Below are 22470 nucleotides of genomic sequence, written 5' to 3'. Positions count from 1 at the left end.
AGATAACATTATTTTCCATGTGCTTCTGTGATAGGTTCACACTGGGCTCAGATTTGAATGGTCACACCGTGGTGGCTGTGATTGGAGGAGAGGAGGAGCACTTTGAGGATTTCGGTGAGAGTAACAACGCTTCAGACCTTCTGCTGGCCAATCAGGAAGAGGGAAGGGTGGGGCCAGATGGGGAGGGAGATGAAGAGCCCCTCCCACACTCAGAAAGCCCACTGCCCCGCCCAATAATGCTCCTGTCACCCAGGTAACACATACAAACAAACATACTAGATTATTAAAAGCATAAGTTTCACATACTTCTGAAGAATTGTATAGTTTTTTACACTCCATATATTTAGAAGACTGATGTATCCTGAGGTAAACTTGTCAAGTATAACCAGAGGTACTCTAGTGTTTATCTGGGCTTTACTGAATGAGCACCTTGACTGCAGACACAAATAGAAATACATTCTATTTCTAGTTTCCACACAGTGAGAAAGAGAATGTGAGTCAGCAGCACATTGTGTAAGCCGAAAGTCGTGTGCATAATGAGACCTTGTAGAGCGACATCCTGACCACAGACGACAAAGAGTGTGTGTGTGTCTTGAGATGTTATGATGTATGTGGTAAATGGTAAATTGGCATGATTTTGTGCTGACTGATTCATTATCTCCCTAGTGAGCTATTATTATCGCCGGGGAAAGGTCGAGTTACTGAGGTTATTGTTTTACTGCAGTGCTGGTGTTGTCAGGCGTATGAGGTCAAGCACACACACTCATACACTAGAGAAAAGAGCATGGAGACACGATACACTTTCAAACCTGTTGAGATAAACACACACCGCTCCTGCTGCGTTACTCCTGCACTGTAGTACACACCTCTCCTGCCCTTCACCGGCTCAACTGAATGTTCCCCGTTTTCTCCCTTCCTCTGCTCATCCTCGTTTTTAACACACACACACACACACACACACGCTCTCCTCTCTGCATTTCTCCTCTGCTCATTTCTCCTCTGCTCATTTCTCCCATCATATCTTCTACGTTCTCCTCCTATCTCCTCTCCTCTGCTCATTTCTTCCATCATATCTTCTCTTCTAAATTCTCCACATTTTTCCTCTACTTATTTATCCCAACACATCTTCTCCTCTCTTCTAATTTCTCCTACCCTCTCCTCTCCTCTACTCGTTTCTCCCTTTTATATCTTCTACTTTCTCCTCTCGTCTGTTAATTTTTCTCATGTATCCTCTACTCGTTTCTCCCTTCGTATCTTCTCCACTCCTCATTTCTCTACTTGTGTTTTATCCTCTCCTACTAATTTCTCCTGTCAATATTTTTTCTCTCTCTTCATTTCTCCTCTGCTCTTTTTTGCACACATTTCTCCTTTTGTTTCATCTCCTCTTTTCTCCTATCCTCCTGTTTATTTCTCATCATTTCACCTTTCCTCTGCTCATATCATCATCTCACTTCATTTCTCCTCTCCTCTCATCTACTCGTTTGTCCTCTGCTCTACCCATTTCTCTTCTCTTCTACTCATTTCTCCTCCACTCTCTTTATTTCTCTTCTCCTCTGCTCATTTCTCCCGTTGTATCTCCTCCTCTCTCCTCATTTCCCTCTTCTCCTCTCCTCTGGTCTCCTCAGCCCCAGCTCTTTTCCTGCTAGTTTCCAGAGTTTCCTTCAGTCGGAGTCGCTGGAGTTTTTCTGCACTCACTGTCATAAGCAGATCAGTCGTCTGGAGGATCTGTCCACGCGACTGCAGTTACTAGAGATGAATAGGTAACGCGCTCACAGCGTGTGCATGCCTCCCTTGCGTGTGTTGAATTTGACCACTACACACACACACACACACACACACTCACTTTCTGCATGTGTGTGCTTCATTAATATGCAGACATCTATTTCAAAGCTCAGTGTTTGTACATTCTGTAAGTGAAGTGTGTGGTGAGCATAGATGCTTTCCTGTGGTGTGTGTTGTTTATGTGTGTGTATTTGATGCATGCACAATAGTCTTAACTGTTTGTGAAGTAAATATTAACAGTATAATATACAGTAGTCTACATAATTCAAATGCAAGTAAAAGAGCGTTGATAGTTGTATTGTAAGAACTCACCGGTATGCAAATTTCTGTCTGATTAAATATTCAATGTTGACTTGCATGGGTCTGTTTTTCCAAAACCACAGGAAATAAGCATTTTCCTAAATTAGGAAACATAACTTCACCAACTTTAATGAGAGTCTAGTTTATGTTAACATATTAATATATGGTGTTTTGTTCATGGAAAGTCCTGTATTTGTCCTTGGCACCAGTATGGAACAAGTCTGTTCAAAGCAGTTTCTCTGGCTTCAGACTTGCGCAACAGGAACAGAATCTCCTTTCACGCATCCATGTTACACCTCCATAAAAACAGTGTGTTTATTTCCGTGTGCTGTGAGGTCATGACCACTGAAAGAAGAGCATTGATTCAGCCTTCCACCTCCAGAAAGAGCTGACGGCCCAAACTTCAGCACTTCACTGGGTGTTTTTGACCTGTGGTTCACAGGTCATGAATGGAAAGAGAGTTTTTTCCTCTTTCCCGCTCTCTTCCTGACTCATTTCCTGTTTGTTCTCTCTTTTATAGTTCCAGCAAAAGGATGTCCAGTAAGAAAGCAGCAAGGTGAGATCCTCCCTCTAAATGCACCAGACATCAGGTTTAAGGACAAGATGAAATTGAAAACTCAAAACTTTGGCAATGTTTTTTGATCAGTCATTTTGGATGCTGGTTTGCTGGTTTTCCCAGCATTCAACTAGATTAACCAACAAAAACCATCATACTAGTCGTCTATGTTTTAAGTTTGCTGATCCACCAACTAGAAAAAGCAGCAAAAACCAGGCTGGACCAGCATGCACATTTAGCAGGGAACGTGTTAAAAATGTTGCACACGTTTAAACAGTTTTTCTGTTTTTCAGACACTTGCAGCAGTCCAGCAATCTGGATGTCATGGGAGATCTGACTCCAGACATTTTGGACCTTGCGGATCGTGACATCACAGACAAGGTTCGGAAACTAATATGAATATTTTGCCTCAAACTTGCATCCAATTTGTGTTACGTTTCTGACCCTGGTTCAAATGGTGCATTTGATGTGGACTTCTAGTTTTGTGGCTTTAGTTTGCACCGTACCTTAGTTTTGTCATCAAATGCCAACCTCACATAGCAAAAGTAAACAAAAATGTTAAAATCGTCCCTATATTCCATTTTAAAGGTTCCTAATTTTGTTTTGTAGTCTCCTACAATAGTTTTACATACATCCAAGGTCAAAAACACCTTAATTTTCCCATAATCAGCTATTCTCTCCCAGTGTCTGAAACGGGTTGATAACGGATTCAGTCTCTATAAACCCCTCCTTTCCGAGAACTTACTCTGCTCTGATTGGTCAGATGGCCCATTCTGTTGTGATTCGTCTACGGCCAATGAAAACCATGGGCGGGCGTTATGCAAATTTGTTACAAACCTACATAGGTTCATGCAGGAAGTAAGACTGGATTAATTTACAACTCGTTTCAGTCTGTTCAGAATCGGTTCTTCCTTTTGGGAGACAATAACTCGGCTATATTACACACTACATGAAAGGTAATATCCGAAAAAGCATAATAGAAGCACTTTAATAAATGGTAATATTATATTACCATGAAAAAATATGCAAAGTTAACATGTTTCCATAGATGGAATAGATAAGCAGATCGTTTTGTGAATGCAGAAGTGATTTGCATGAGGAACAAACACTGTTTGTCCTGCAGGTGTTGCTGTTGGAGAAGCGTGTGTGTGAGCTGGAGAAGGACTCGTCGGAGAGTGAAGAGCAGCATGCACGCTTGCGGCAGGAGAATCTCACTCTCGTCCACCGCGCAAACGCTCTGGAGGAACAGCTGAAGGAGCAGGAGATGCGTGCAGAGGAGACTTTACTCACATACACCCGTAAACACAGAGATGCACTGAACAAACTCCAGCGAGACAGAGACGTGGAGATCGAGAACCTCCAGGCCAGGTGAGTGCGGACAGAATGTATCATTTATGATTCATGTAGAGTGGGATTTTAAGAAGAAGGGGGGAAAAACAGGCTTGGAAGAATATGAGGGTGAGCAAATGATGACAATCCTTTGAGCCGTCTTTTTTTATGAACTCCTCCTGAGTCAAGTCACCTTCATTTATATAGCGCTTTTAACAATATAGATTGTTTCAAAGCAGCTTTACAGTGATAATAGGAAATTAAAGTAACAGAGACTGTTTTGGCTTTACAGCAGCTCTAGAATAAAGTTATTGTCCAGCTAAAGTTTGTTTTTGATTGATTAATTTCCGTTGCAAAGATCATTAGTTTCATTAGCTTACACGACACCGTTTTAACTGAAAACAGAAAACTTTTAATGTGCTCTGGCCGTTCATTTGCACGACAACCGTGTTTGGTGGCTGAGGAACTCATTAGCTCAGGTAACTTCTATTCAGTTTCTTATAACAGACATATGAAGCCATTCTGAAGACAGTTAATGATGTCTGTGTTATTTTGTCCAGCTCTTCTGTGTGTGGGTAAGATCTGTCTGCCATCTAGTGGAGGACAGCAGAAATTTGATTTGATTGCTCAAAGGAGCTCTGAGATTACTTGGCTCAGCGTTTAATACAATCCGGCTGTGTTAACAGAGACTTTTGTTTTCTCACACCCATTATTGTTTTCATTGTGCACTCTGCCCAAAAAGAAAACGTCACGGTGCATTTTTGTCTGTGTGCCTGTGTGTGTTCAGGTTGCATCAGTTGGATGAGGAGAACAGTGAGCTGAGGTCATGTGTTCCCTGTCTGAGAGCCAACATCGAGAGACTGGAGGAGGTACCCGACACACACACACACAGTCTAACACACGTCTGTAGATCACATTCAGAGATTACTTTTTTATCACTTCCTCCAAAGACGAGTGAATAAACAATAGTTATTGGCCATGAAACCAATACAAATTTGTTTTTACATCATTTTAACTCAGTATTTTTTAATCAATTTGATGCCGACCCTGCAAGGAATCATCCAAAAGATTATTTTTTAAAAATGTTTCAGGAAAAGAGGAAACTTCAAGATGAGGTGGAAGACGTCACAGATCGATTGAATGAAGAAATCGAATCTCGCAGGAAAATGTCAGACAAAATGAGCCATGAACGTCATACGAACCAGAAAGAGAAGGAGTGCACTCAGGGGGTGAGAGGTCTTCTGTTTGTCTTCATAGGTGGAGTCGTGTGTGTGTGTGTGTGTGTGTGTCTCTGTTAATGGCTTCTCTGCGTGTGTAGTTGATAGAGGACTTGAGAAAGCAGCTGGAACTCCTGCAGCTGTTTAAGTTGGAGACTGAAGCGAGAAGAGGCAGATCAGCCAGCTCCGGCCTACAGGAATACAACTCTCACATGAAAGAGAACGAACTGGAGCAGGAGATACGCAGACTCAAACAGGTAAAAACACACTCAAACGGGTAAACACACTATCAAACTGGTAAATAAAGACTTAAACAGGTAATGAAAAAACTATTCAAATGGGTAAAAGCACACTCAAAATGGTAAATACAGACTTAAAGGGATAGTTCACTTTGGAATTAATTTTTGGTATGTTTTAGCTTACCTCAAGGGCATCCAAGATGTAGGTGTCTTTGTTTCCGCAGTAGTTTCAATTTTGATATTTTTAGGTCAAACCGTTCTTGTCTGTCAGTCATATAATGCAGGTCTATGGTCACCACCTCAAAGAGCATGCACAGAGAAGTCCAAATTACACATGATTTAATGACTCGTAAATGTAAGTACACATTGATGGCGTAAGACACGAAACGAGCGGTTTGTAAACACAGCCACGTCCAAGTGATCTGATGGCGCCGGCCATTCAGTCTTTTCCGGCAAGCGCCGGAAAGCGCCGGAAGTGATCTCTCTCGCGCGTGTACGTCACTCATTGTTTACACAGAACAGAGATAGTAGGTAAGACGGCTAATTAAAATGGTACTAATTTGCGCTTATCCGGGATGTTTAAACCATCGTAAAAGAAAACAATAAAAAACTAAAAAAAACAGTTGTATGAGTGACGTACACGCGCGAGAGATCACTTCCGGCGCTTGCCGGAAAAGACCGAATCGCCGGCGCCACGTACCACAGCCACGTACTTGGACGTGGCTGTGTTTACAAGAGGTAAAAACGATATAAATACTGTTAGTTTTCTCACACAAACCGCTCGTTTCGTGTCTTACGCCATCAATGTGTACTTACATTTACGAGTCATTAAATCATGTTTAATTTGGACTTCTCTGTGCATGCTCTTTGAGGTGGTGACCATAGACCTGCATTATATGACTGACAGACAAGAACGGTTTGACCTAAAAATATCAAAATTGAAACTACTGCGGAAACAAAGACACCTACATCTTGGATGCCCTTGAGGTAAGCTAAAACATACCAAAAATTAATTTCAAAGTGAACTATACCTTTAAGCAGGTAATGAGAAACAGATTCAAACCGGTAAAAACACTCAAACAGGTAGAAACACTCTCAAAAACAGTAGGCTCAAACAGGTTATGAAAAAGATTCAAACGGGTAAAAACAGATTCAAACTGGTAAAAAACGACTCAACCTGGCTATAACAGGCTTAAACCAGTAGAAAACACACTTAAACAGGTCAAAACTCAAAAAGACTCAAACAGATTAACAGGCTCAAAAAGATAAAGACAGACTCAAACACAGATTCAAATCGGTAAAAAAAAAACATCAACAACTAAAGAACCAGGTAGATACTAACAGGTGAAAACTGACTTTAATTCAGGCTCAAACTGGTCACCACAGACTGAAATACAGACACATACAGGTAAAAACAAACTCAAACGGGTCAACACAGACTAAAACAAACAGATTAACACTTGACTCAGGCTGAAAACACAGACCCAATAGACTCAAACAAGTAAAGACAAACTCAAACAGATAAACTTAAACACACACTCCCATTAGTCAACAGACTAGATCCAAGATGGGTAAACACAGACTCAAACTCAAAAGACTCAAACAGGTAGACAGACTCAAAGTAGTCAACAGTCTAAAAAAGGAAAAGACTGAACCAAGACTGGTCTCAAACACGGGTTTGGTTCTGTGTGTGTGTGTGTGCAGGATAACCGCAGTCTGAAGGAGCAGAACGATGAGCTGAACGGACAGATCATTAATCTGAGCATCCAGGGAGCAAAGAGCCTTTTTACCGAGTCTCTCTCTGAGTCGCTCGCCGCCGAGATCAACAACGTCTCCCGCACTGAGGTCGGTATCACACACCATCATGCTCATCTCTGCTTTAAATGTGAACCCTGTGTGATATTTAATGTGTGTGTGTGTGTGTGTGCAGCTGATGGAGGCCATCCACAAACAGGAGGAGATCAACTTCCGTCTGCAAGACTACATCGACCGCATCATCGTCGCCATCATGGAGTCCAATCCTTCCATCCTGGAGGTCAAATAATCGCCATGACGACAACCTTTCCTGATTTATGAACTGACACAGGCGTATTGAATGAGTCTGGAGAGGAAGTGGAGAATACAATCACTATGTTGATCAAATGATTTAATAATCCATAGCACTGTGTGTGTGTGTGTGTGGGTGTGTGTGTGTGAGATTGGCCCTGTCTTCTGGTTCCTGTGACTTCCCAGAGTTTTGGGATTGAGGCGCCCGTTCCCTCTCTCTGTACATGTATGTTTATGATTCATAAATTGAATTTCAGTGTAAGAAACCAGTTTAAGTTACCAGTGTAATTCTGGGTAAAGCAGTCACACCGTTAGCCTATGTGAGGGACATTTGCTGACCTGAGGGTTGAGCGTGTGCGAACAATTTAACTCGTGAACGAGTTTTTGCTGAATGTTAGTTTTTTCCCTTCAAATTCTTATTTATTACGATGATGATGCGGAACGCAAAGGATCAAGCGAGACCGATCCCCACCAAGGGAGTTTGCAGTGTTGCATTGTGGGTAAGGTAATTGGTCCTGCGCGATTTCTCGCTGAGGATATTCGTCTGCCGCCTCCTTTCCTGGATTATTTCCCAAAAAACTTTGATTTTCTGTAGAAAAGACTTTCAAAACACACTGGAAATGTTCATTGCACTCTGATTTATTTTATTTTTAAGGGAAGTATTGTTTGCTATTTAAATTGTTTTAAAGAAAAACATTGTAACGCTGTTTTATCAGTGTTGGCGGGAAAAAAGAAGCGGACACTCGGAAGGGAAATCGAGCCGTTGACGGATACGAAAACCTTTAACGCGGGAAAAACCGTTGCTTCATTTCTGCATCTTAAAACACACTCTCTCTCTGATGATTTTGGATGTAAATATCAATCTAGAACGTTTGTATCTTTCGTTCTTGGAATCCTATTTTTATGGCAAGCAGGAAATGAGATTCGGTTTCATTTTGTCTTCCACTTGATTGCTTCTTTTCGTCTGTTCCAGCGCTCGACTTTCCTCTCCTCTGGGACGAGCATGTTTGATTTCCACTTCAAACCGTTTTGGAGACTTAATCCTCCTCCTTTCCTCTTTTTGGATTGTGGAAAAGCACGCTGCAGTTTATATTCTGTTTTTTTCTTTTCTCTTCTCTTCTCTCTCCGACGACTGACATATTTCGCGTTTGTTGCGGAAACTCGTCCGATCAGTTCTTCACACACGGCGATGCCGGAGAACATTTGAGGACGATTCTGCCTCTCCTGCTGTTTTCGAGCTACTGTAACCGGACATTAAAGCGCGGGAAGGAACCTTGCTTCTGTGAACTTTGGGTGCGTGTGCTTTTGCTGTTTCGGCAGAGACGATAAGGGAAGATCGGAATCCACTGCTCTTGATCTGTCTGATGTTAAACAGCTGTTGTATATGATTTAAGATATGTCCAAAGACAAACTTTCACACCTTAGGAGTTCTGCTTGCCACTTAGACTTTAAAAGACTAATAATAATTATAAATAGTTGTTAATACAAAAGAAAAATATGACTGAAGGACTCTTATAATGAAGGATACAATTGTACAAATGTTTACTCTAATTGTTGAGGTTACTGTATAAATGAGAGATATCAGTATTGTCTTCTTTTGAATGTTTTGCTTTCTTTTGAAGATGCCCCTCTAAGATGTATCTTTTACTGTACGGGGTCTTTCAAATTATTGTATATGAAGGTTAAAAGAAAAGTGAGAAAATTAGTCACCAATAAATTAAGTGCAAATAATTTCTTTGTGGCTGTTTTGGTCATTTTTTAAATGCTTCAGTTGTGTGAGCCTGTACATGCACATTAAACAAGAACAGAATAGAATGGACTGGATATACAACTTAAACATAAAGCACATAGACTAGAACATACTCAATGTATTTTTTTGTATATTTATAACAAATTAGGACTTGAACAGTTGCTTACTTTCATAAAAATCACATAAAATTCTGTTTTATTCAGTCATATTATATCATATATGAATGCTGATGCCCATCATAGAATGCACATGTATGTAGTACATACATTACACACACATACACACACACATATGACATATCATACATGCATACAGTTGTGGTAAAAAGTTTATATACACCTTGCAGAATCTATCAAATGTTAATTATTTTAACAATGTAGAGGGATCATAAAAACAGGCTACGTGTTATTTTTTATTTAGTACTGTCCTGAATAAGATATTTTACATAAAATATGTTTACATGTAGACCACATCTTATTCAGGACCGTACTAAATAAAAATAACATGCAGTTTTTATGATTCCTCTTATTTTGTAGAAATGAAAAGGGGATTATTTTGAAGTGCTATTCAGTTTTTGGGAGATCAAATATGTTTTTATAAGGATTGATTAACAATTACTATTTTATTTATATAGCACATTTAAAACAACAGCCGTTGAACGAAGTGCTTTCCAGCAAATAAGTTAAACAATATAATATAACATAAACGATTTTTTTTTTTTATGAACAATGAATTGGCACGCAACATTTATTTAAAAAATATTTATAGTCCATTTCCAACCACATATAGTCCAACCACAGTGATGTGGTTTTAAGAAGGTTAACATGCCCTGTTGCACCATCTAGTGAACTATTATGGAATAAATGGTTTCCGATAGGAACCTTTGTTCTGGCTATCTGCATCTACACGGACACGTATTAGAGCGCAATCACATGGGTTTGTCAACACGACTGATGCTGCGAGTTATTTCATATTTTGCTATATCTGAATGACTTTTAACCGTCATCAAACTGAAGGCGCTGTAACTATATATTTTATATTACATTTTGCTATTCATAAAGGGTGAATTTGGTTATTCTATATGAGGTTTGTAGTTCTGCAGCTCTGATTCTTAAGCTAATGTAAATCAATGGTTTAATCTTATTTGTTAATTTAAATGATAATTTGACATAGAGGTTAGGATGATCAGGATATAAGTCCACCTGCCAAATGCACACAGTGACATTTTGTATATTATGTTGTCAAAGTGATGCGGCATTAAACTGAACCTCGGTTCCGTGACGTCATGGGTTCCGAGGTGCGAATGCAGGCGTGCTCGTGTTTGAGGACTCTCTCCAGCTCACGAGACTCCGGGGAGATCGTGCACGCGCTGCGCACACTCACGCACTACCTGGAGGACGACGAGTTCACGCGCCTACACTACACTCGCGCGCTTCAGGTGCTGGTGAGCGCGCAGAGCTCGCACTGGTTCAACAGATCACGTGATGATGATGAGGAGATCAAGAAGCTCTGGGATGAGATCTTCCTCAGGGGTCCACCGGACCAAACACTCCTGCTTCTGCTGGACACCATCAGCTCCACAGGGTGTGTGTGTGTGAGAGAGACATCCAGATCTATCTATCTATCTATCTATCTATCTATCTATCTATCTATCTATCTATCTATCTATCTATCTATCTATCTATCTATCTATCTATCTATCTATCTAAGATATCCTTTATTATTATCCTCATTTGCATTTAAAGGGACACACAAAAACAATGCGTTTTTGCTCACCCTCAAAAAGTGACAATTTTAACATGTTATATAAAAATATCTGTGTGGTATTCTGAGCTAAAACTTCACATACACACTCTGGGGACATCAGAGACTTATTTTACATCTTGTGAAAAGGGCATTATACCACCCCTTTAAATGATATACTCATGATGTGTTCTGTCTCGTACACACAGTGAGAGTGCTGGTCTGGAGCGATGTGTGTCTGTACTGGAGAAGTTCCTCGCTGCTGGTCGTCTCCAGGTGTTGCTGTGGTCCAGATGTGAGGGAGGTGGTTCCCATGCAGACACTCCTCAGCTGAGAGAGATCATCATTGGCCACCTTGCAGCTTTACCCTCCATCACCTCCAACCATCTGCACACAAACACACCTGACGCCTTCCTGCCACAGCAGTACTACCCACTGCTGGCCGCCAGCATACTGGACACACTGGAGAAGACATGCCACGCTCTCAGAGGTATCACATGTTCAGGGCTGAGATACTTCTAAATAAAAGAAGGAACACATATTTTAATGCATCATTGCAACCACTGCATATTTTAATGCATCATTGCAACCACTGCATATTTTAATGCATCAATGCGACCACTGCATATTTTAATGCATCATTGCGACCACTGCATATTTTAATGCATCATTGCGACCACTGCATATTTTAATGCATCAATGCGACCACTGCATATTTTAATGCATTATTGCAACCACTTCATATTTTAATGCATCATTGCGACCACTGCATATTTTAATGCATCAATGCGACCACTGCATATTTTAATGCATTATTGCAACCACTTCATATTTTAATGCATCAATGCGACCACTGCATATTTTAATGCATCAATGCGACCACTGCATATTTTAATGCGTCATTGCAACCACTTCATATTTTAATGCATCATTGCGACCACTGCATATTTTAATGCATCAATGCGACCACTGCATATTTTAATGCAGGGGTCACCAACACGGTGCCCGCGGGCACCAGGTCGCCCCCAGGGACCACATGAGTCGCCCGCAGGCCTGGTCTAAAAATAGCACAACTCAGTAGTGAGCTGCGTCTGAAATGTAATTGTATTCTGTTGATATTCTTTTTCAATCACACCTGTTGCATTTATATAGCATATATTTATATATTTATATTTAAAAATGACAATATCTTCTGTTCATTATACATGAGTTTAGATAAGTTTAGGTGAACTCTGACTTACTCTAGTTCAGGGGTCCAAACGTCGCTCGCGAGCTACCAGTAACGTTAGCTCGTGGCCTGATTGGAGGTTGCTCGTCAAGGAGCCGTTCACATATCGAGTCTTTTGCGTCCTCAAGTTCGTTATTTCAAATGTAGGTGCGAGGCAAGCGCGCTCATAATTAAAGCGACGCGTTATTTTTTTCCAGGTGCAGCGAGATGAAAAAAATGCAACTATTCAGTATGCCGCAAACGTACCGCAGGTCAACCAATCAGCTTCACCCTTTCCATAACAACATTGAAAGCTCAGTCAACATGAAGGATGGGGGTGCACCCAAACACTACGGGTGTTTTTCTCTTCTCCGTAAATAAATCTTGTAGCAGAGCTACAGGAAGTGTTTTTCGGTGGTGGAAATCTATTAGCTACTAAAACTTCTTTGTCATTGTGGAGAGCGCAGTGCATGGTTGCATAGCAACGACAGACGCCACGGGAAAATCAGATCGAATTTTACTCTTAATAATAAAAGATAAGCTAATGTGCATTGTAAAAGTCAGTAATTTATCTTTTTTGGCTCATTCTTTTTATAAAAATGATTTAAAGGCTGAAATATGTGAGGTTTATATTTTTATAAAACATTTTTTGTCAAAACTTTATTTGAACTTGTACATACTTGTACAGTAGGCTAGATAACATGTTGCAAGACACTCCTTTAAAATCTAGCCATAATTTTTAATGTTATTATTTTAATGTTTATGTAAACAAAAAGTGCATATTGATGCGGATTTATTTGTTATTTGCTGGTTTTCGACATACAACTTAGTGAATTGATTTCATTGTGTAGTATTAGTACTTTTTGAACAGGAATCTGTGATTACCGTGATCATTTTGGTCACTAATGAAATTAAATTATCATGCCATTTCATATCTAGTCATGATGAACTATAAAATCAACTATAATTATGTGTTTTTACAATATAATATGCAAAGTACAATTTTCTATAAAAAAAATAATCTCTGATTCTGTTCTTTTCTCTGACATTTAAGGGTGACATAGGCATACAAAAACCCTTTTAGGTATAAAACAGTTTAGATAGTTGTTAATATGCGAGTTATGAGACATTATTTCAGAGATTTAAGTATTGTATTACATGAGTAGCTCTCGGCCACTTTCATTTTTAAAAAGTAGCTCTCAAATGAAAAAAGGTTGGAGACCCCTGTTTTAATGCATTATTGCAACCACTTCATATTTTAATTCATCATTGCGACCACTGCATATTTTAATGCATCAATGCGACCACTGCATATTTTAATGCATTATTGCAACCAGTTCATATTTTAATGCATCATTGCGACCACTGCATATTTTAATGCATCAATGCGACCACTGCATATTTTAATGCATTATTGCAACCACTTCATATTTTAATGCATCAATGCAACCACTGCATATTTTAATGCATCAATGCGAGCGACCACTTCATATTTTAATGCGTCATTGCAACCACTTCATATTTTAATGCATCATTGCGACCACTTCATATTTTAATGCGTCATTGCGACTACTGCATATTTTAATGCGTCATTGCGACTACTGCATATTTTAATGCGTCATTGCGACTACTGCATATTTTAATGCGTCATTGCGACTACTGCATATTTTAATGCATCATTGCGACCACTGCATATTTTAACGCATCATTGCAACCACTGCATATTTTAACGCATCAATGCGACTACTTCATATTTTAATGCATCATTGCGACCACTGCATATTTTAACGCATCATTGCGACCACTGCATATTTTAACGCATCATTGCAACCACTGCATATTTTAACGCATCAATGCGACCACTGCATATTTCAATGCATTATTGCAACCACTTCATATTTTAATGCATCATTGCGACCACTGCATATTTTAATGCATCAATGCGACCACTGCATATTTTAATGCATTATTGCAACCACTTCATATTTTAATGCATCAATGCGACCACTGCATATTTTAATGCATCAATGCGACCACTGCATATTTTAATGCGTCATTGCGACTACTGCATATTTTAATGCATCAATGCGACCACTGCATATTTTAATGCGTCATTGCAACCACTTCATATTTTAATGCATCATTGCGACCACTGCAGATTTTAATGCATCAATGCGACCACTGCATATTTTAATGCATTATTGCAACCACTTCATATTTTAATTCATCATTGCGACCACTGCATATTTTAATGCATCAATGCGACCACTGCATATTTTAATGCATTATTGCAACCACTTCATATTTTAATGCATCATTGCGACCACTGCATATTTTAATGCATCAATGCGACCACTGCATATTTTAATGCATTATTGCAACCACTTCATATTTTAATGCATCAAAGCGACCACTGCATATTTTAATGCATCAATGCGAGCGACCACTTCATATTTTAATGCGTCATTGCAACCTCTTCATATTTTAATGCATCATTGCGACCACTTCATATTTTAATGCGTCATTGCGACTACTGCATATTTTAATGCGTCATTGCGACTACTGCATATTTTAATGCGTCATTGCGACTACTGCATATTTTAATGCGTCATTGCGACTACTGCATATTTTAATGCATCATTGCGACCACTGCATATTTTAACGCATCATTGCAACCACTGCATATTTTAATGCATCATTGCGACCACTGCCTATTTTAACGCATCATTGCGACCACTGCATATTTTAACGCATCATTGCGACCACTGCATATTTTAACGCATCATTGCAACCACTGCATATATGAATGCATATTTGTTGTCCATCCGTCTTATTTTGCCTCACTCATGTGTATCTCTCTGGTATAGCGGGACGGGACTGCTCTCTCGGGTTTGTTGCTCAGGTGTTGGGAAAAGTGTGTATTCAAGGATACAGCTGTAAGTTTCTTTGTTTAACTTTTGTAGGTTAGCTGCACTGATTGTAGTGAAACAAATGTATTTATTTTCATATTTCCACTGAATTATGTCAACCTGCATTAGTTTCTGTGTGCATGTTTTTGTAGCTCAGATATTTGAAATACTGGCCCCCCGGCTCTCGTCTCTGACCCTCGTGGACCCGCTGTGGCAGCGTGTGACGCAGAGACTCCTGGAGAACGTTCCGGAGAGGTGCACGGAGTGTGTCATCACAGGACTCATACGCTGCCTCAGCGGGTAAGAGAGTGTGCTTGATTCCAGAGAGCAGAATGTAGTAGTTGTTTGTTTGTTTGTTAGTCGACTCTAACTCAAATGTGTGTTTCAGGGCAACTGCTGCGTCCAGGCTGATGGGAAACCTGGTGGTGACCAATAAGAAAGCTCAGTTTGTTCTCACTCATAAACTGTTATTGCAGCAGTACCAGCACCCAGTGAGTGGCAACAGAAAAGATTAAATGTCTCTAACCGCAGAACATATTATTAATAAACAAGAATGCTTCTTTCAAATCTTACAGCCTTTACTAAAAAGTAATACCTTAGTTTTTGGGCACCATCATAATATTAATATGATCCTATGTAAATACTATGGTATATGATTATGGTATTCAGTACCTTCATATTTACATCAAAGTACCATGGTATTCAGATACCATAATTTCTCAATTTTGAAAGCATAACTTAAGTTTGGGGTCGCTAAGATTTTTGCTCACCAAGGCTATATTTGTTTGATCAAAATACAGTAATATTGTGAAATATTATTACATTTCAAAATAACTGTTTTCTATTGTAATATATTTTAAAATATAATTTATTCTTGTGATCAAAGCTGAATTTTCAGCATCATTACTCCAGTCTTCAGTGTCACATGATCCTTCAGAAATCATTCTTCAGTGTCAGATTTTTTGTGGATTTTTTTTTCTTTCAGGATTCTTCGATGAATAGAAAGTTCAAAAGAACAGCATTTATTTGAAATAGAAATATTTTGTAACATTATAAATGTCACTTTTGATCAATTTAATGCATCCTTACTGAATGAAAGCGTTAATTTCTTGAAAGTAAATCTTACTGACCACAAACGTTTGAACGATAGTGTACATACAGTATGCATGAGATTAATAGGATGATCTTTATTTGCATGACATGGACATTGCACAGAATTGACATTTCTTATTCCTCCTGTCTCGCTCGGTCTCCCCGTACCCTTGATCTCAGACTCGGCTGGTAAAGTCTGTTCTTGGTTATTTGGCTCTGGATCCTGAGCGCCGGATGCTGCTTAAACAGGTGTGATGATCTACCGTGTTAGTTGTGCTAATGAGTCATTTGTGTATGAAATGCAAAAGAAGTTGCTTAAATTTATAATTGGTGTGTGTGTGTGTAGGTCCTTCGGAGTGTGTGTCAGGTGTGGTGTAACAGCAGTGCCGTGAAACACACATCTGTGGAACAGCAGCTGTACGTCAGTAAAGCTTTACTGCTGTGTGTGGCTTTACTCACCGATTCTGAAATACAAGAACTACGACAAGGTAATGCACAAGTGTTTGTAGAGCTCAAATAAAGTTGTATCCAAATTATTTACAAAGATATTTTTCCACTTACCAGACTTTTAAATGCTCCGTTCTAGTGTATTATGAGGTTTTCTGTTCAACAGAGATGCTGCAGTGCATGCTGGGAGGTGTCCAGTGTCGTCTGGATAGCAATATTGTGCGTATTCGTCGGATGGGTATGGCCGTGGGCGAGTGTCTTAGCCATAAATTAGACACACCTGGATCACAATTAAAATTTCAGGTGAGACATTTGAACTTTTAAACATGTGTTTTTTTAACAATTACTGTGTTTGAGATTGCCCCCTATTCAGTACCCTTATTCACTATTCCCTACATTACTCCACTAATATCCTCCTGAAAAAAAGTTTTTTGAATGTAGTTTTTTTTTTTCATGTCATCACACTGTTTAGAGCACAATAAACAAATGGTAAAAAAAACATATATATAAAATAACATTTTATTAATGCGTTAATGCTATGTCCTCTTTAGTGGTTGCCACGACTAAGTTGTTTAAAAAATAAAATGACATGAAATTATATGTATAGGCAAAAACAATGGGATTTTTTTTCAATCACCAATAAATTTTGGGGTTTCGGGATTTTTTCAACCAAAATTTGTATAAAGATTATTCTCAACTATGTTATGCAAGAAATAATGGAATGAATTGATACACCATTTTACTTTTTGCAATATGTGGGTAAAATGGCCATAAATTAATATTCCCATTCAATGCAATGTATCTGTATCTAATTTGCACATTAATGTGTTCTTGGAGCAACATTTAATGAAAAAATAAGTGTAATAATTGGAGTAATAATTGGCAACATTTTAATAATAATATCTAATATTTCATAGGAATATTGATGTATAATTTATTTCCATATTCACTTGTTGTGTCTCCCAGAATGCCTGATAAACATGATTTTAGTCCTGATGTCCTCTACAGTGGACACGTTTGAAATCAATGCCCTGTTCTGTAACAGAAAGTAAAAAATTTTTTTAAACCCCTTAACATTTTCCTGAGATGTTGTTTTACGAAATACAATTTGAAAAAGTAGTCCAATTTAAATTATAATTACAATATATTATCATATTTCCATAAGAATGCTACATTTGATCGCTAAATTAATGTCAGACATTTTTAAAGACCAAAGAGAAGTTGTTTTGGTGAAACCTCCAAACATTTGGTATCGCTGAAAAGTCCTGAATGGGCTCTTTACAGGACACCCAGGTTGTGTCATGTGACATGTATGATGTCAGAGAAATTCACTAAAATATAATGTCCACTACAGTGGACAAAAGTCTATTCTTGGGTCCCAGGAGGAGGTCTGTCCACTTGAAGGCGCCATCTTCTGGTCAGACAAGGGAATTCTTTTGACTCGCTACTCTCTCAGTGCATTATGGGTATTCTCTAGCCGTTAAGCGTACATCAGTTGTACACTCGTTGTTGCGGTGCATTATGGGATTAAATGAGTGCACTCGATAACATCCACTATGGTTTCGGACACCACTACAAATGACTGTCCTCTCAAATAGTGTCCTGTTTAAGGGTATAGGGGCGATTTCAGACACAGCCAATGAAAACCTCTTCTGATGATGAATTACTGATCCTTACCAAACCTGAAAGCATCTTGCTAGTTTGCAGCAAGCAAACGTTTTAGATGTGCCATTCGTTTCAACTGTGAACTTGAGATATATTAATGTTTCATTCCCTGTGTGGTTCATAGAGGCAATGAAACGTTTGGCTGTTTTCATGCTAATTAAGCTGTTGTTCTGTGTCAGTATGAGCTGGATGAGGAGATCACAGAGCTGAAGGCATTGATGGAGTCTCCATCTGTTGAGGAACATCAGCCTGATGCCTCCAGCAGGTAGAAGCACACACCTCACTTGACTATTTTCTTTACCATATTTTCTGGAATATTAGTTGAATCTGAAATGTGCTGCAGCTTATTTTCCCCTCACTCTGTCTGCAACAAATCTTATTTAACAGTATTCACAAAAGATATATACAAGCATAAATTATAGTGGCATAAGTTATAATAATAAAATCTGACTTGTATACTGATGCGACTTCTGTTTTTTTTTTTCTGACAATGCAGTTTTGACCAAGTGTCACTTATTTTCTGACATCTGTATGACTTGTAATTTGTTCCAGTCTTCAACCAGAGCCCAAAGTTCAGGGTTCAACAAGTCGGTCAGTGACATCAGAGCCGGCTCACGGGAGTGATTCTGAGCTGGACAGGTAAATGTACACTACCCTAAAAAACACATGAGAACTGCACCTTTCTCGCTAATAACATTTATCTTGAAACGACATCCCTATTCTTTTTTAAGTGATGATGATCTGACTCCATATGACATGTCAGCTGATCAGGAGAAGAAGGAATCATCTCCGCCCCGTTATGTCAGGGACTGTCTGGAAGGTGGTCTAAAATCAAAATAATTTAAAATAATTTATGTACTTTTATAGGTTTTGAATTAGATTTTATTTTTATACTTTCGGTTTTCAATTTATTTCTAGTTTAATTTTAAGTAATATTTTTTTTTTTTTTTTTTTTTTTTTTTATATTACTATTATTATTATTATTACTACTACTATTGTTCATCTATTCTGTTCATATATATATATATATATATATATATATATACACACACACACACACACACACAGTTTTAATTCACGTTTTGTCATTGTATCGGCCGTATGTTTTATTTGCAGCGTTAATGTCGTCTGATGATGCTGACAGGGTTGAACTCAGTCTGCAAGTGTTGGACTCTCTTCTTCGGAAGAACGTGAAGGCCACGCAAGAGGTCAGAGGTCATCACGGCAGACTTTTAATGACTAAAACTCTTGTGTATCTCATTACTCATTGGTTTGTCTGTGTGTATGTGGTATAGGTCAGTGTGCAGTTCAGTAAAGTGCTGCTCCACCTGGAGGACCGGTTCAACACACCACTCTTCCACTCGCTACGGCAGAACGCCATGGTGGCCCTCACTGTTACCGACATTAAACCAGTAAGACATCAGACAGATGAGTACATCAGCTCAGCTCTACATAGACGCATATGCAAGTGACCTTTTTTCCTCTCTGTAGGTTGTAGATTATTGGACGACAGAGTTCTACTCTCTCAACTACAACTTGAGACAGAGACTGGACATTCTGGAGGTCAGACTAATGTCAAAATGAATGACAACTGACATACTTTCATCCTAAAATGCCATATTTATTCATAATTCGTGTTTGCAATGATAGTTAAATGTTAGATTAGGTTAACCATTAAGGGGTTTTAATTACTGATGCTTATATCTAGAGAGCAGGACAACTGTTTCCAACATTTCTGGAGCAGCAAAACATCATATTAGAATGATTTCTGGAGGATCATGTGACACTGAAGACTGGAGTAATGATGCTGAAAATTCAGCTTTGATCACAGGAATAAATTACCTTTTAATATATATTACAATAGAAGACAGTTATTTTGAATTGTAAAAACAATATTACTGTTTTTATTGTGATGGAACAAGATTGCCAACTCTTCAGGAAATACCTGCAACCTTTGTGTTCGCATCCCTGATTCTCAACCACTAAACTAACACCTCTACTCTTCCAGGTCCTTGCTCTCTCTGCGCAGGAACTGTCTGAGCCAATCAGGAATAAGCACACTGGAGCTCAGCCAATCACTGCAGCAACAGCTATAGAGCGATGTGATGACATCACACACTGGCGGCAGATCGTGGAAAAACGGATCCAGAGCAAAACCAGACGAATTAGCAAAGTGAGACAGCCTCAGAAAGGTGCTTATTACACATCAACAGTGATTTGATGTCTAATAATGTGTTCTGTTTGTTCTGCTCAGGGTGGGACTCAACCCGTCAAAGCTGTTCCCAACTGTTACGCTCCAGTCGCTGGATTTTTCTTCTTCCCGCTGCTCAGGAACTATGACAGGTCTCTTAGTGGTGAAAACCATGTGACAATCAACTAGAATAGTGCTAAATAAACAAGCGCTTGCTTACATTATTGCAATGATTTCATGTCTCTTATAGGTCGCAGGTGACCTTTGACCTTCTGGGGAGTGATCATCTGGTGCTAGGAAGGTTGCTGCACACACTCGGGCTGCTCATGCACCTGGCCATCAATGCACCTGTAAAAGCATGCACAAACACAATATGTATTACACAATTATCCCAGTTATCATTTTGGAAATGAATGCAATTATTTAGGAAGATCAAGCACATTGCATTGTGGGATACAGTCTTCCAACATAGTATGCTATGTTAATATTCACTGCACCTTTTGGTAAATGATAGGGTTTTCCGTGCATAAAAAAGATTTGCATGCCGTGGACAGTACACATACTGAAGAAATATTATGAGCAGTGTTATAGAATGCTAATTAAAAAAATGAATGTTAGGGCTGTATAATTAATTGAAATAAAACCAATATGGCAATAAGGATTTAGAGGGATTATCAAATTGCAAGGGCTGCAACTATACAAAAATACAGTATATGCACTGCGTCTTTCAGAGTGAAGCGTGGCACTGTGTTTTACACATGAGCAGCTCATGATCCGCCCGGGTTTTCAGTGTCTCTGAGTGTGGTGTTTTTATTTAATAAAAAAATAATGTGTTTTTTTTACATTCAATCATGAAAACCTATTTTAGCAGAGCCCAAAAACAAAATCAAGACTTTGAAAAAGGGCATAATATGGTCTCTTTAAAATGCAATTTTGATCAGAAAATTGCAATTTGATTAAAAAAAAAAAAAATTATCATGCAACCCTATTATAAACGATATATCCTTGATATAATCATTGGTATCTTTTTTGTCAGGTTGCATCTCAAATGGGCAGAGCTCTGCTGGATTTTGTTTGGGTTGTGCGCTTCCACACTGACCAGTAAGTTTATGTTTCAGTATGCATTATATTATATGCATATACATGTCATCTCATGCTCTCTCTTCCTTTAACTGTAGGATGGTGAGGAGGGGTGTTATGTTTGCAGTTTGTGCTGTGTTTCTGAGCATGCCCAGTGAGAACTTGCTCACCGAGCTCGGTGACGACCTGATGGAGACCAGAGCCTGGCTAGCAGGTAGAGATTGTTTTTATGACTCTTTATGTGTGAGTATTTGCGTGTTGTTGATAAATGTGTTATTGTGCACAGATGTGGCAGAGAATGATTGTGACGCAGACTGCAGGAGTTTGGCGGTACAGAGTTTAATATTGTTGGACAAAAACCTCAAATCTCAGCTGCAGATCCCAGATACGGAAACATGACGAGTGCATCTCTACTTCTGATGCCTCAGATATATTATCACTCGTGGCAAGAGTAACAAACACACTTTGCAGAGCAACAATAGAGATGCACACTTGTCTGGAGTTGTGAAGATCTGTAAGATTTTATGATTCTGACCTGATGCATCCATAATTTATGTGGAATTGCTCTTTGGATTTCATGTACTTTGTTTTTGTACTTAATGTTTTAGTGCCTGTAAAATAAAGAACTCTTTATGGACATTAATACTTCTGCCCTCAAAAATTTTTTTTTTACATTTTGTGCTGTGCTTTTTAAGGAAAAATCTCCATAATTGCTTTATAAATGGTAAAACAGAGCTCAGATTACTACACAGATTTCTAGATCAGAAGGTCGGAGGTTCTTGCTTCCACTGAAGTTAAAAATGCTATTTGAAATATTCTCAAATCATGATTGAACACACGATCATCAGGTTTTGTTCATGTAGCTGAGCTCCTGTACTGATGGAAAAAGAAAAATAATTAGAAAAGAATGTAAAATT

General features: G+C 38.8%; 2 protein-coding genes across 6 annotated transcripts in view; both read left to right on the top strand.

The window, feature by feature from the left end:
• rab11fip3 (RAB11 family interacting protein 3 (class II)) overlaps positions 1-7735 on the top strand; it is a 29853-nt gene extending 22118 nt beyond the window's left edge. For 3 of the 5 annotated variants that reach the window (XM_056269571.1, XM_056269574.1, XM_056269570.1), the window contains 10 exons: positions 35-253; positions 1626-1760; positions 2603-2638; positions 2932-3019; positions 3762-4006; positions 4755-4836; positions 5059-5196; positions 5286-5441; positions 7128-7268; positions 7354-7735. In XM_056269571.1, coding sequence (XP_056125546.1) covers positions 35-253; positions 1626-1760; positions 2603-2638; positions 2932-3019; positions 3762-4006; positions 4755-4836; positions 5059-5196; positions 5286-5441; positions 7128-7268; positions 7354-7467 — 1354 coding nt within the window. In that variant the 3' untranslated portion in view covers positions 7468-7735. The remainder of the gene's footprint in view (positions 1-34; positions 254-1625; positions 1761-2602; positions 2639-2931; positions 3020-3761; positions 4007-4754; positions 4837-5058; positions 5197-5285; positions 5442-7127; positions 7269-7353) is intronic. The other 2 variants (XM_056269572.1, XM_056269573.1) reach the window with 2 other exon arrangements.
• A 2459-nt stretch (positions 7736-10194) lies between these two features.
• Positions 10195-22035, top strand: telo2 (TEL2, telomere maintenance 2, homolog (S. cerevisiae)). Its single transcript, XM_056269576.1, has 21 exons — positions 10195-10305; positions 10467-10803; positions 11172-11452; positions 15037-15105; positions 15231-15378; positions 15467-15569; positions 16351-16419; positions 16517-16658; positions 16784-16920; positions 18462-18547; positions 18835-18921; positions 19014-19102; positions 19399-19490; positions 19578-19694; positions 19774-19845; positions 20291-20455; positions 20537-20625; positions 20724-20823; positions 21510-21574; positions 21652-21767; positions 21840-22035. Exons 2-21 carry the CDS (start codon positions 10505-10507, stop codon positions 21950-21952), a joined length of 2439 nt encoding a protein of 812 aa, XP_056125551.1. The 5' UTR covers positions 10195-10305; positions 10467-10504; the 3' UTR covers positions 21953-22035.
• Positions 22036-22470: the final 435 nt, after the last annotated feature.

Source organism: Rhinichthys klamathensis, unplaced genomic scaffold (assembly GCF_029890125.1).
Source record: "Rhinichthys klamathensis goyatoka isolate OS25496 unplaced genomic scaffold, OSU_Roscu_1.1 h1tg000282l_1, whole genome shotgun sequence".
Classification (NCBI taxonomy): domain Eukaryota; kingdom Metazoa; phylum Chordata; class Actinopteri; order Cypriniformes; family Leuciscidae; genus Rhinichthys; species Rhinichthys klamathensis.
The sequence above is the reverse complement of the archived record's forward strand: the minus strand, read 5'-3'. Positions and strand labels throughout refer to the sequence as shown.

Coding starts and splice junctions, on each gene's coding strand:
- telo2 (XM_056269576.1), top strand. CDS start 10,505: ATGGGTTCCGAGGTGCGAATGCAGGCGTGCTCGTGTTTGAGGACTCTC. Junction 15,106..15,230: donor GTGTATTCAAGGATACAGCT/GTAAGTTTCTTT, acceptor ATGTTTTTGTAG/CTCAGATATTTGAAATACTG. Junction 18,548..18,834: donor CAGCCTGATGCCTCCAGCAG/GTAGAAGCACAC, acceptor AATTTGTTCCAG/TCTTCAACCAGAGCCCAAAG.